Below are 14,668 nucleotides of genomic sequence, written 5' to 3'. Positions count from 1 at the left end.
GTAGTCTTAAACACAATATATATGCCATATGCATATTTACAATAGTTTTAAAATCACATATGGTAGTGGTTTGCTGTGTTATGTATATTTTTGTAGCTTATCTCTATTAATATTATGTAACATGCAACTACAATTTCTTTCTAGATTAAGTACAAAGAAGACTGGCAGAAAAGCAGGGGCCACAATTTTGAAATGAAGTTAGATTCCAGGTCTTTGCTTGCTGCCAAAGCTTCAGGAGATCTTGCCAGTGAAGTAGGTTCTATGTGTTTTTGAAGGGCTTATTAATAGTAAAAATCAACATAATATACAGAAATAAAAAATACAAGTTGTTTTAGAAATTCAAGATATATGGTTTCTTTTTGAAATTTTTTGTTGTTGTTCAGTCGTTAAGTCGTGTCCGACTCTTCGTGACCCCATGAACCATATTACGCCAGGCCTTCCTGTCCTTCACTGCCTCCCTGAGTTTGCTCAGTTTCATGCTCATTGCTTCAGTGATGCTATCTAACCATCTCATTCTCTGCCGTCCTCTTCTCCTTTTGCCTTCAATCTTTCCCAGCATCAGGGTCTTTTCCAAAGACTCCTCTCTTCGCATTAGGTGACCAAAGTATCTGAGCTTGAGCTTCATTATCAGTCCTTCCAATGAGCAATCAGGGTTGATTTCCTTTAAGATTGACTGGTTTGACCTCCTAGCAGTCCAGGGGACTCTCAAGAGTCTTCTCCAGCACCACAGTTCAAAGGCATCAATTCTTCAGCGCTCAGCCTTCTTTATGGTCCAGCTCTCACAGCCATACATTACTACTGGAAAAACCATAGCTTTGACTATGTGGATCTTTGTCGGCAAGGTGACGTCTCTGCTTTTTAATATGCTATCTAGGTTTGCCATAGCTTTCCTCCCAAGGAGCAAGCGTCTTTTAATTTCATCGCTGCAGTCTCTGTCTGCGGTGATCTTGGAGCCCAAATAAATGAAGTCTGTTACTGCTTCCATTTCTACCCCTTCTATTTGCCAGGAATTGATGGGTTCAGATGCCATGATCTTAGTTTTTTTAATGTTGAGTTTCAAGCCAGCTTTTGCACTCTCCTCTTTCACCCTCATCAAGAGGCTCTTTAGTTCTTCTTCACTTTCTGCCATTAGGGTGGTATCGTCTGCATATCTGAGGTTGTTGATGATTCTCCCTGCAATCTTAATTCCGGCTTGTGATTCTTCCAGCCTGGCATTTCTCATGATGTACTCTGCATATAGGTTAAATAAGCAGGGTGACAGTATACAGCCTTGTCGTACTCCTTTCCCTATTTTGAACCAATCGGTTATTCCGTGACCAGTTCTAACTGTTGATTCTTGGCCCGCATACAGATTTCTCAGGAGACAGGTAAGATGATCTGGTACCCCCATCTCTTTAAGAATTTGCCACAGTTTGTTGTGATTCTTGCATTTCTTTTTCTTTGGGATGGTTTTAGTTGCTGCCTCCTGTACAATGTTACAGATCTCTGTCCATAGTTCTTCAGGCACTCTGTCTACCAAATCTAATCCTCTAAATCTATTCATCACCTTCACTGTGTACTCACAAGGAATATGATCTAAGTCATACCTGAGTGGTCTAGTGGTTTTCCCTACATTCTTCAATTTAAGCCTAAATTTTTCAGTAAGAAGCTCATGATCTGACCCACAGTCAGCTCCTGGTCTTGTTTTTGCTGTCTGTATAGAGCTTCTCCATCTTTGGCTGCAAAGTATGTAATCAATATGGTTTCGGTATTGACCATCTGGTGATGTCCATGTGTAGAGTCGTCTCTTGTGTTGTTGGAAAAGAGTGTTTGCTATGACTAGCTTGTTCTCTTGACAGAACTCTATTAGCCTTTGCCCTGCTTCATTTTGTGCTCCAAGGCCAAACTTGCCTGTTATTCCGATTACTCCTTGACTTCCTACTTTAGCATTCCAATCCCCTATGATGAAAAGGACATCTTTTTTTGGTGCTAGTTCTAGAAGGTGTTGTAGGTCTTCATAGAACCAGTCAACTTTAGCTTCTTCGGCATCAGTGGTTGGGGCATAGACTTGGATTACTGTGATGTTGAATGGTTTGCCTTGGTTCCGCACTGAGATCATTCTGTCATTTTTGAGGTTGTACCCCATTACTGCCTTTCCCACTCTCTTATTGACTATGAGTGCAACTCCATTTCTTCTAAGGGTTTCTTGCCCACAGTAGTAGATATAATGGTCACCCGAATTAAATTCACCCATTCCCGTCCATTTCAGTTCGCTGATTCCCAAGATGTCGATGTTCAATCTTGTCATCTCATGTTTGACCACATCCAGCTTGTCTTGGTTCATAGATCTTACATTCCAGGTACCTATACAATATTGTTCTTTACAGCATCGGACCTTCTTTTCGCTTCCAGATACATCCACAGCTGAACGTCCTTTCGGCTTTGGCCCAGCCGCTTCACTCTTTCTGGAGCTACTTGGAAATGCCCTCCGCTCTTCCCCAGTAGCATATTGGACACCTTCCGACCTGAGGGGCTCATCTTCCGGCATCATATCTTTCAGCCTTTTAACATTGTCCATGGGGTTTTCTTGGCAAGGATACTGGAGTGGGTTGCCATATGCCATAAACTATAATAATCTACATTAGACACTTTTTTTTTCTTTTCCTGAATAATCTTTGCATTTGAAAGTCATTTTTTTGAAGCATCTAGAAAGTAAAATATAAATTTTGAAAAGTAATTTTTAAAAATGTAATTTTTAATTTGAAAATTAAGCATGTAGGTAAAAACAGGCAAAATCTTAAAGGACCAAATGATATTTTCCATCCATTTCAGAATACTTCAGGCACCATTTATTTAGTCACTTAGATTTGGTTAAAAAGTACTACATCTAAGTATAAATGTCCATAGCCCTTTTAGCTCCAAGTACATATTTTGAGTTTTGTAGTTGTTCTTACAAAATTGTTGCCCTGATATGTGTAGCCAGTTAGAAAGCACCTCAGAAAGTAAAATGTGAACTTTTGAGCTGAAAAACTAGAAGAGAATTTTGAATAGTTGGCTCTCATCTTTTGAAATAAGGATTTAAGCAAATAGATCATTGGGCAAAGAGTTTTTAAGGATAAAGTATTAGGTAGTTACTCTGTCAATTATTCAGCCTTACTTCAAAATGACAGGATGTTAATATCTAGGTATCACAGTTGTTTGATTCTATAATCATTACTTATTTTCTCTGTAAAGATTAAATACAAAGAAGACTATGAGAAAATGAAAGGAAAAGCTATGGCAACAAAAGATTCAAGACTTCTGCACTCTATGCAAGTAGCCAAAATAAATAGTGAGGTAAATGTCCTTCAACATCCACTCTTGTTATTTCTTTTGGATTTACACATCCCATCAGTTGCATGCTTACAGTAAAAATCAGTGTTTCTTCCTGTCAGACCTCTTTATCTAAGCAAGACAATAGTGGTTAGGGGTTAAAAGCATAAACCCAGTAGAGACTGGAGACAAAATAGTAATAATGACCAAATCATATTTATTAGATTAGGAACATGCCACAGGGTAACATAATTCATTTCCTATTCCCTTGTAATTTCCCTCTTCCTTTCTCTGACTAGCAACACATCTGTTCTATCACTAAACATGTCAATCATGTTTAACCCTAAGCAGTGTTGGCAACATGGATGATTCAAACTGTTCATGATTAGAATAAATGCAGATGTGCAATATTTGCACTGTGGTGAGTGAAAATGGTGGGGAGATACAAGATCTTCTTATATTATAAAAAGATTACTCGTATTACCAGAATATCAGATATTAGTTCCAAGGAAACTTGTATTGAAACTTTTGTACAAAATAAATTATTAAGGCTGTTATTTTGGCATAATGTGCATTTGTTCCACTGTAAATCTGCATGGGATTGTGTGTTTATCTGGTTGAAATATGCAAAAGTGGGAACTCAAACACATCCAGAAGCTGGATATTCCCCTTCTTTAGCAGGGTGGCTTATGTCAAGGGATGCAGCTTTGCAATGGAGGAACCCTTCCCCTGGACCACCACTTCCCATTATCCATCCACTCAAAAAAAAAAAGGAAGATCATCTTTTCCTTTTCCTAAGCAGAGGAAAATTTTCATTTTTTCCCCTCAGAGGAAGATTGGAAATTGAGCAAAGCTAGACTGTATTTTACTTCCTTCTAAATAAAGATAGGAGGTCCTAATCAGAATGCTAATTCTTGAAGGTTTCTTCAGGTACTGGTTCTTTGGTCTTTGCGTGACCCCCAGAAGAAATGGGTTTCACAGCACAGCCCCAGAGAAAGGTGTGGCATGCTTGAGGCCCCATGGGCCACATTTGATATACAGGTTGGAGGTTTTCCATATAAAAACCAATACCGCCCTACCTGTTCTGCAGCCAAAGAATAAAGCATGAATTGCTTTAAATGCAGTAACAAAAATAATTATTTTAAAATAATTGTTAAACTAGGCAAGGTAACTGTTAATACTATGTTGGTGTTTCATCAATATGCTTTCATATTTTGATCAATGCAATATTTTGATATTACTCTAGATTGCATATAAAAAAGACTTTGAGAAGAATAAAGCACATTTCCATTTACCATTGGATATGATAAATCTGGAACACGCAAAGAAAGCCCAGGCTCTGGCTAGTGACATTGACTATAGGAAAAAAATACATGAATATACAGCAGTTCCAGAAGACCTAAAGACACAGTGGGCTAAAAAGGTCTACGGGCTACAAAGTGAGGTAGGAAAAAAGGCATTTCATTTATTATTAAAAAAGGCTGATGAGAGTAATGATCTTATTAGAATCTGTCGATTATTGTTTGGCCTACTCAATCTGGGCTGCAAACATCTGGATAACGACTAGATGGGAGCAGAGAAATACAGAAAAATCTAACTCTTGTCTGCCATCTAGTGGTCCATCTACAGTTCAGATGGAGCAGCCGGGTTATTATCATCTACAGGCCAAGTGTTAGATTGGAGACCAATCCACTGCTCACATGGGATTACATATGCACTGTAAAAATAAAAATATTGTAACAATTTAGAATGTAATTCCACTTCAATTTTATTAAGATAATACATTTACTCTCAGTAGAAAGATATTTTGTTGAGCTGAACTCTAGTAGTACCAACAGTACTTGTGAATAAGAATTTTATACAGTTGTATAAATTTATAAAGTTGTATATAAAACTTTATAAATATATATAGTTCTTAGAACTTACATACTTATTTATTCATTTATTATTTGATTTATATCCTGCCTTTATTTTGTGCATCTCAGGATGGAGTACATAATTTTCCTGCTTCTTAATTTCCCCAGGGCAACTACCTTGTGAAGTGAATTGAGCTGAAAGTGACTGGCCCACCCAGTTGGCTTTCATGCCTAAGGGAGGACTGGAACTCATGGTTTCCTAATTACTCTTGTAACACATGTCTGGCCAATTCAATATATTTTAGAAATACCACTCTACTTGATATCTGCGAAATTTCCTTTCCTTTTCCTTTCAGCTTCAGTACAAGACAGACCTTAGATGGATGAAGGGAGTTGGCTGGATAGCAGACCGAAGTATCAATATTGAACAAGCAAAGAAGGCTGGAGAACTCATCAGTGAGGTCAGTTTACTGATTTTACTCAAGTATTATCATACTACTGAAACTTTATAGAAGGTGAAAGTACTTGTAAGTATGCAGATGGCATGACACAGTATTATGGTTTTTCAAGCGTGTGATTGACTGTCAAACCACCAGTTGGGTTGTATTAAACTAATTGCATAAAATGTTCTGCAAACAGAGAGGTCTGCAGGAACTAGCATTGTGTTGAAATATTGAAAGTAGTGTTCCATTGTCACAGCATAAGCTCCATCCTTTTCTTATGTGCATGCACTATCATGATGGGCTTATACAAGTAGTGGAGGTTGTAACACATTGGCGCAGAGCTTGCTGCTTTTATCATTTGACCTCCCACACCTACCCGTACTCCCCATATAAAGGCGGGGGGGCGGACAAGGATGAAGTTGTATGTGATACAAATACAAATGGGTGGAGCTTGCAATGTGTATCTCAGGGCATCATTATGGTTAGGAATGGATTTCTATGATAGTAAGATATTACCATAAATCTTAAATTCATACTCACAGTAATGCTTGTTGCATTTGACTGAAATATTGGAACAAGAAAGTATACATATTGTGATCATATTTAAATAGTATCTTTCAAGTTACAGTATTTAAGATTAATTTATTTAAGAGATTTATACAGCCACCCATCTCAAACAAATGTGACTCCAAGTAGCATACATAAAAAAAGAATACGATTACAGTTAAAATCACAACTACAATTAATAGGTGATTGGGAACCCACAATATACCTTATACCTCTCCAGATGGGAACACCTATCATCCTGGTCCCAATACCTGGGAGAAGAACCAATTTTTAATGCCTGTCTAAAGGCCAACAAGGTTGTGGCCAATTGTATGTTGGAGATGAGAACACCCCAGAAGGCAGGTGCTACAGTGGAAAAGGCATGCGACCTAAGTCCCATCATATGACACTGTTTCTAGAAAGGGACCAATATCTTTGTCACTCACTCAGATTCACCCAGAATGAATGCAGCCATTTGCTGGCTTACTTTTATCTAGACACAGCTGCAGAAAGATTGGAGAGGAAGAAGAAGGGAAGATCTATAGAACTGTCTTACATCCAAGTCAGATAGTTAAAGCCAGCCCTTAGACAAGCTTCCTTAATCTGTGAGTTAATGAAACTCCATTATTTAAAACTACTGGACAAAAATTTGGAAGGCAAAATAAAAATGGATCACATACTGTTCAACTTACATTTCATCAACTGACCTTGCTTTAACTTCAGAGTTGAGGGCAACATAAAAAACGTACTGCGATAGTGACCTAGAATGGAAATGAATGGAAGGCATACCTGAACAATTTTAAACTCAAACAAAAGTGATGACAGTGTTTGAACCAGTCTTAAAATGTATTTTAATTAGAAAAAGTATCGACAGAGGGCTGATGCTGTAAAGTTCACAAGTGTTGCAGACAGTTCCCAGATCCAACATGCGAAGAAAAGCCAGGAACTGCAGAGTGATGTGAGTCTGTCTTTGCCTTCTTTCTATAGTCATTTTTTATTGTTAAAAACAGTAATCCTTGAGGACAAATTGATTGATTGATTAATTGATTGATTATGTGTCATCAAGTCAGTGTCAATTCTTAGCACTGGAGATAGACAATCTCCATAACAATCTGTCCTAACCTGGTCTTTCAGGTCTTCCAATGCTGCACCCATTGCCACTGTAACTGATTTCATCCACGTTGCTGCTGCTTCTCCTCTTCACCTCTTTCCTTCCACCTTTCCAACATTAGAGCCTTCCCCAGAGAGCTAGGTCTTTGCATCACATGTCTGAAGTAAAATAATTTAAGCCTGGTCATTTGTGCCTTGAGTGAGAACTCTGAGTTGATTTGTTTGATGATCCAATTGTTTGTCAATAATCTTTCTATCCAGTTTCTTCATAGTCTAGCTTTCACTTCTACAAAGTGTCACAGGGAATACCATTGCCTGTGCTATTCTGATCTTTATAGTATAGACATATCACAGCATCTGAATAACTTTTCTGAGGCTTCATGGCTACTCAACCAAGTGCTAGCGTGTGGTGTATTTCTTGACTACTTGTTCCTTAACTTTTGAAGTGGCAAATGCCACCAAAATAGGAAGTGAATGTAACAGCAGTGAACATTTGCCATTGCTTTACATTGGTTCATAGTATTTCTAAGAGTTTTTTTTTTAAAAAAGCTCTCTATATTTCTCAAAGTGTATCAAGTTGTTGGTTGACCTTGTTTCAGATGTTTGTTGATAAAGGCCATGGGCTAAACTAGTAAGAAAAATGACTTTTTCTTCTGCATAGATCTCTGGAGAGCATCTTTCCTCAGCAAGACTCTGCTGCTTGTTGTTAAAATTACACTCTGTCTTCCACAATTGTTAGACAGAATTGTTGAGAGTCAGATTGCACATTTAATATATTGTTGCTGTTGTTATGATGATGATGGTGATGATGAAATCTTTCCATTATTTAGAAAATAGATATAATGCTATTTTGTATTAGCATAGGGAAAACCAGCCCTTTCTAGTGTTAGATAACATGTAAAAGCTAACATCAGCTGAAACCAATTTTTACACTATGAACAAGAAATTATATCTGTTTCATTCTCCTCGTGCAATGCTTCTACTGCTTATATAAGCACTGTTTTCATATTTATATGATTGACAAAACCAGTGCTTTGCAAACTAGAGTTTAGAGCAACCAGTGCTTAAGCTTTTTCATGAAATATTATGACTTCTTTATGTTAGATTGTTTGCACATGTAGAACATATAACTGCTAGTCAACAATTTCACCTCTTGGCTTTTTTTCTGAGAGAGTTGCAATCTGAACTACATACTACTTTATTTCCTATGATTTCTCCCTTCCCTTCCCTTCCCTTCCCTTCCCTTCCCTTCCCTTCCCTTCCCTTCCCTTCCCTTCCCTTCCCTTCCCTTCCCTTCCCTTCCCTTCCCTTCCCTTCCCTTCCCTAATGGTTAGTTAGTCAGATGACTCCCAAAGAGTAAAAAAAAAAAAAAAATACTGGTGTATAAATTTATAGGGAAATCTATGGAAAAGGCCTTTGTTCAGTGATACAGCATACAGTTTCTGTGCAGAAAATCCCACATTTAATATCCAGCATCTCATGTTAGGATTTTAAAAAGTCTGTTCTCACTACCTGAACTATTGCAGTCTATCAGTTAATGTCAACACTACTGGGCTAGAAAGACCAAAGGTTGGACCTAGTAGAAAGCATGTTTCTATATCTGTAAGAACTTAGATTTTTCTTGTTATCAATCACTGGGTGAAATGATTTGGTTTGCTTTGTGAACAGGTTGCATACAGGTCAGCAAAAGAGGATTTTCTTCACAACTACACCATCAGCAAAGATGAGCCTCTATTCATACAGGCCAGAATAAATGCAGCAAATATTAGTGAAGTATGTATAGATTTGAATGCCATGTTTGTATGGAGCTTATGGAGAAAACCTGAAAAATAACCTACTTATTTTAATTAATAGTGGAGAGTTGATGTGTTTGTGTGAATTTTGAAACATTTCTACCAAAATATTTTAGAAAGGTGCACAACCCATGATGGTATTTGTACACTAAATATTTATATAAAATAACAGTTCAACAATATCCATCTCCCAAGAATCTAGTGAATTATAATTTAGTGTGGATGCTGAGTCTCTGTTAGACAATGTTAGCTAGTTCCTGTCAAACAACTAGTGTCTAGGATTCATTAAGAGTGACAGGGTCTCTTTACTGTTTTGGGTTACAATTCCCAGTTGCCCCAGTCAGCATCACCAATGTCAGGCATAATGGAAGCTGAAATCTAAAGCATTTAGATTATCTGATTTGGGAAAAGCCTCCATAGAGCTTTTGTATTTAAACACCTATGTTGCTAATATTGACACCTTTAATAAGGTTTTTAATTTGACCAATAGGGAAACAAGCAAGCTGGATTAATGATAAGAACTTGCAATACATTTAAATAACAATACATGTATTGTAAAACAATACAAATCTAATTCCTTTTGGAGATGTTGGGTGCTATTATGATGCCTGTGGTTCATGACAGCAAGCAAAATAATTGTGGTATTAACATATTTTTAGAAAATCTACAAGAGTAGCTGGGAGAGGCAGAAAGAGAGGGGGTTTGAACTTCATCTTGATGCTATACCATTCCTGACAGCCAAGGCAAAGAGGGACCTGGCAAGTGATGTGAGTATTGATTCTAAAATATGCTCCTTTAGGAATTATGAAAACTAGAAGGAATGCCTGCATCTTTATTTGAACATTTTGCTAATAAATGAATTATATCTTATAAACAAGGAACAGAATGCAGGATATACTTTTGTAAGGAAGGTTGCCTGGACCTAATTCCATAGTTAATAAAGACTATCTGCTTATCTTTGCTGCCATAATCCATTATTTTTCTTAACAGATAAAATATAAGGAGAATTATGAGAAGACTAGAGGAAAGTTGATTGGAGTGCAAGATGTGAGCCAAGACTCACAAATGGCTCATTTGCTCCAAGTGTCAAAGATGCAGAGTGATCTGGAGTATAAAAAGGCATTTGAAGACGTAAAGAATCAGTATCATGTGTCCATGGATATGATAAATCTTGTCCATGCCAAGAAAGCTCAGGACTTGGCCACTGATAGAGGATATAAGACAATCATGCACCGCTATACAGCTTTGCCCACAGATATGAAAGTAGAATGGGCCAAGTGGGCTTATGGCTTGCAGAGTGATGTAAGTCCCACATTTAATTATTTTTATATAACCTTTCATTTTCATAGCTATCTGAGGCTAACCATAAAGAATAACTGGATGATTAATTTTTGCAGACTTAGTGATAACAACTATCACAGTCTGTTTATACTATAAATCAAAGTGAGGGTGTGATATGTCCACTAACACAGTGGCCACATCAAGGGTCAGGATGTTGCTGAATTATAACTCTTAATATGTGACCCCAATATGGTAGGAGTTATAGTTCAATTAGATCTGCAGTTGCACAATTCCCCAGTTAGATAAAATGCATTCTGCATCATCCTATATCAAAAATGACTTCCTTTATGGAACCTTGTGGGTTTTTTTACACAACTTGGTATAAAGTCCTGATGGATCTGGAAATTAGGAAATTACTATAATGTTTGAAAACCGATGTTATGCTTCTCATCCACACCTGTATGAGTGGAAACTATACTTAATATTTTTGGGTGGGCATAGGCCATAGTGAACAGATCAATAATGCAAAGTGGATGGGGCCTTGTTATTTTTTCCATGGGTTTGGGGGAGTGTTTGCACAAGCATATTGTTTTAAATGGTATTAAGCATAATTTAAAGGTTACACTATGATTTTTTACTTTTCCCGTCTTGGAACGGCAAGAAACTATGCCACCAATTTTCAGCAACCATATCAGAGGTAGGTCTGGGTTCATACTGTAGAGAGGTGTGTATTTGTCTGATGATGGTGAGTTCACATATCCCTCTTTCATGTAACTTTGGATAGAATTAACACATGATTCTTTGCAGTGACTTTTGCCATCTGTACAAAAAAGTGATTAAAATAAGTTATTCCTGTATTCACCTTCACTAATTTCTTTTACTGCCCCAAATCTTCCCTATGGCAGTAACTGAATTCACACTTACCTGGGAGTAAGTCTTATACTCATTTGCCTTACTTCCAACAAAATAGGCAAAAGATCTACCAAGAAATCTTTTGAACCAGCCCTGTTTTTCATGACTGATATCTTGAGAGTATTGTCAGAAACCATTTAGCAATCAGTAAAAAGGAATAAACAAACAAACAAATGAACAAATAAATAAATAAATGCCATCCCAATGCATTTTCTCTTAAACCTTATAGCAAAAAGGTTCAGTGTCAGCACATTCACGATCTCTTTTCTGAATCCCCCCTCCCTTTCACATTTCTATCCACGGTTGCAAAGAAGTGGATAAAACAAAAGCAGGCTCTAATTTGGCTCAGTTGGTGTTCTGATGTGTGAGTTCTTTAGGTGGCATTTTTAATGTGTGAGCAGCCACAATGGAGCATTTTCATTTCCTTTTGTCAGAACCGATACAGAGCAGATCTGAACTGGATGAAAGGAGCCGGATGGATCGCCACTGGGTCATTAAATGTGAAGCAGGCTCAGAAGGCAGGAGAACTCATTAGTGAGGTGAGATTTCATGACAGCCGTAGCAAAACCTGCCCCATAATGCATGTAAAATGTCTGTATAAAATTAAAATAATTTCCACTCAAAGGGGGAGAAAAGAAAAAGGCATCCCACATGAAAGCTCTCAAAACCAGGCATTGTAGTCATAATTAGAAGGAAGCCAGATACCAAACACAAAACAGTGGGAGTCCATATAGTCTTTCCAAAAGCAAAGGAGGTGACAAATGATATCATGAATAATAATGGCAATCAAACAATTGCTACCCCACCAGCTTGCATTTTATTAATGAAATGCATCAAGGCTTAAAATGTATATTTATGATTCTAAGAATCTACTATTACCCAAGCTCTCCTCTTCATGTACATTCTTCAGTAAAAAGAATAAATGCAGCTCTTGAGTGCTTTTGAACGCTACTAAAGACCATCATCCACAATTAAAATATTCTGAATTCTTGAATATGCATACCCAGCGAGTACATTAAGAGGATTTAAGGATTCAAGAGTACTTCTGTGCAGTCACACTAAAGATATTGTGATGACAGGCATGGTCATCCATAGCAGGAATGCATTTAGTGACAGATTTTCTAGTGCATTTTTAGTGCTGCAGAAGCTGTTTGACCAGAGAGTACAAAACAAAACAAGATCTGTGCTTTTATCTGGACTCTTCTACTCAGTACAATATTGTTTTAAGTAAGCAATATCCAGGCACCTTTCCTTGGTGGAAAATAGTTTATTGCAGTATTATATGCTCTCAGCATTTAAATGGCAGCACTTTGAAAATTATGATTTTTGCCAAATATATTTCACATTTTCTTGTAATTATAATGTGAAAGAATGTATTTTCTGAGAACTGGGTATCCATTAGACTTTGTCACTAGCTGCATAAAAGACTCTTCTACATAATTGTTATGAACTATATTTTTAGATTTATGAGTGATATGATATTTTTACATTTAAAGCAAGTGTCTACCATTAAAAAAATCTTTAAAAATATTTTTTATTACAACAGTAAAATTAGCAAACCAGTTATTTTCACTTGTGGGAATAGCACAATAAAGATGTACTTGTTCTGCAAAATGTTAATGTAAATGTCATGATCCAGTGTCCTTGAAGTGAAAGATACACATACAAATACAGGAGAAACATATTATCAAATAACTCACGTTGTTTATGTATCATAAGCAATAAGATATTCTATTAGAAATGCCTCTGTGACTTGACTTCAGTTTTTATTATTTGTGTTCATGAGTTAAACAAATCATCAAATTTCAAATAATACACAAAATACCATTGTAGCTATTATATTCAAATAGCTATTTTACTTCAAGGACTTATCAATACAGAATGCTAGTTTGTGTTTCAGACTTTGGGGAATGCATGAGGTATCCTGGGCATTTTCTTACACATAATCCTCTTAAAATATTTTCCTTAAATTTTAAGTGGAAATGCTGTATTATCACACTAGTAAAAATTAGTTTTAAATGGAAACTAATTCTCATCTGAAAGTTCTTAGGTGATAAACATGAAGAAAGAGGAATAATAATTATGTTTACACATTCACTCTAATCTCAAACAACCTATGATTTTTTTATTTCAAATAGCATGAAAGAGCAGCACAAAATTCACAGCTTTGATCTTTTTTTGCTCAACAGAAGAAATACCGTCAGCATCCATATGCTTTGAAGTTTACCAGTATTAAAGACACTCCTGAGATGATCCAGGCTAGAATTAGTTATAACCAGGCTGTGGATGTAAGTTCTAATGTATATACATTATGATTATAAAAGTGGTAGCCTCTTTGAGTGACCTGATTGAAGCACTAGTTTTCTCTGTCATTCAGCTCATTCTCAGGAACTGAGAAACTTGTGTTAATGGAAACCTACCATTCTTCTAAAAAGCCTAGTAGAACACTCATATATAGAGAGAGATAAATGTGTAACCCTATCCTGACTCATACAGTTTGGTATATTAAATATGTATTTACAATTTATAACCAGATCAGCATCATATTTGTGATATCTTTTTTTTTCCTCCCTAGGGGACATTTGAAATATGAAACTCCTTCCTTCCTTCCTTCCTTCCTTCCTTCCTTCCTTCCTTCCTTCCTTCCTTCCTTCCTTCCTTCCTTCCTTCCTTCCTTCCTCCCTCCCTCCCTCCCTCCCTCCCTCCCTCCCTCCCTCCCTCCCTCCCTCCCTGGAACAATTATTAGCAATTCTCTTTTTCTACAATAAATCAGGAGATCATCAATGCCAGTAATTCAAATCACTTTAATTTTGTATAGCCATATAGTTACTTCTAATCTATAGCAGATTATATCTATAGTAATAGATAGTAATGGATAGACTCAAAGACAGTTGAATGGAATTGAATGGAAAAATGATTTATGTTGTTTCATTTGACAGTTTAAATACAGTTATCCATTTAGAAATAATCCCAAGATAATGTACAATAAAAAGATGAAATAATCAAAACAAAACCATCACATAGCTGCACAGTGAGATCTAAAGCCTGGGAGAATACTTATGGCTTCATGGTGAAAAAATATTACAGTAGGCACCAGATAAGCATTATCAGGAAGAGGTGTTTTCCCAAGTTACCACCACTGCCTACAAGAGAACACCTATGGTAGATCAATAAAGGAATATGCCTGGGAACCATTCCATATCCATATTTAAAATAATTATCTCACTCAGGGCTTATAAATGAGTAAATCTGTCATCAAGGATTTCAAAACTGAGAAACCAGCAGGAGATGATTCTGTCTTCCAGGGCATAGTACTGTTGTTCTGCAAGTGCTGTTCTTTAGAAAGGAATTTCTAGCGTAAGACAGCAGCATCCTCCCTGTTCACCTTGAATTGAGATAATGGGATCCTATCCTTTGATAGAAGCTAATTAACATA

General features: G+C 36.8%; 1 protein-coding gene across 5 annotated transcripts in view; it reads left to right on the top strand.

Moving 5' to 3' along the window:
• The window catches only part of NRAP (nebulin related anchoring protein), a 114,193-nt gene that overhangs the window by 74,962 nt on the left and 24,563 nt on the right, over positions 1-14,668 (top strand). For 4 of the 5 annotated variants that reach the window (XM_088131989.1, XM_088131986.1, XM_088131988.1 and 1 more), the window contains 10 exons: positions 145-252; positions 3,214-3,315; positions 4,538-4,735; positions 5,504-5,608; positions 6,996-7,094; positions 8,915-9,019; positions 9,699-9,806; positions 10,030-10,341; positions 11,667-11,771; positions 13,422-13,520. In XM_088131989.1, coding sequence (XP_087988115.1) covers positions 145-252; positions 3,214-3,315; positions 4,538-4,735; positions 5,504-5,608; positions 6,996-7,094; positions 8,915-9,019; positions 9,699-9,806; positions 10,030-10,341; positions 11,667-11,771; positions 13,422-13,520 — 1,341 coding nt within the window. The remainder of the gene's footprint in view (positions 1-144; positions 253-3,213; positions 3,316-4,537; positions 4,736-5,503; positions 5,609-6,995; positions 7,095-8,914; positions 9,020-9,698; positions 9,807-10,029; positions 10,342-11,666; positions 11,772-13,421; positions 13,521-14,668) is intronic. The other variant, XM_088131985.1, reaches the window with a different exon arrangement.

This window comes from Python bivittatus, unplaced genomic scaffold, assembly GCF_059951505.1.
Source record: "Python bivittatus isolate LINGU-HERP-01145 unplaced genomic scaffold, Pbiv_v1 ctg000980_np1212, whole genome shotgun sequence".
Classification (NCBI taxonomy): Eukaryota; Metazoa; Chordata; class Lepidosauria; order Squamata; family Pythonidae; genus Python; species Python bivittatus.
This window is presented reverse-complemented; position numbering and strand designations above follow the sequence as displayed.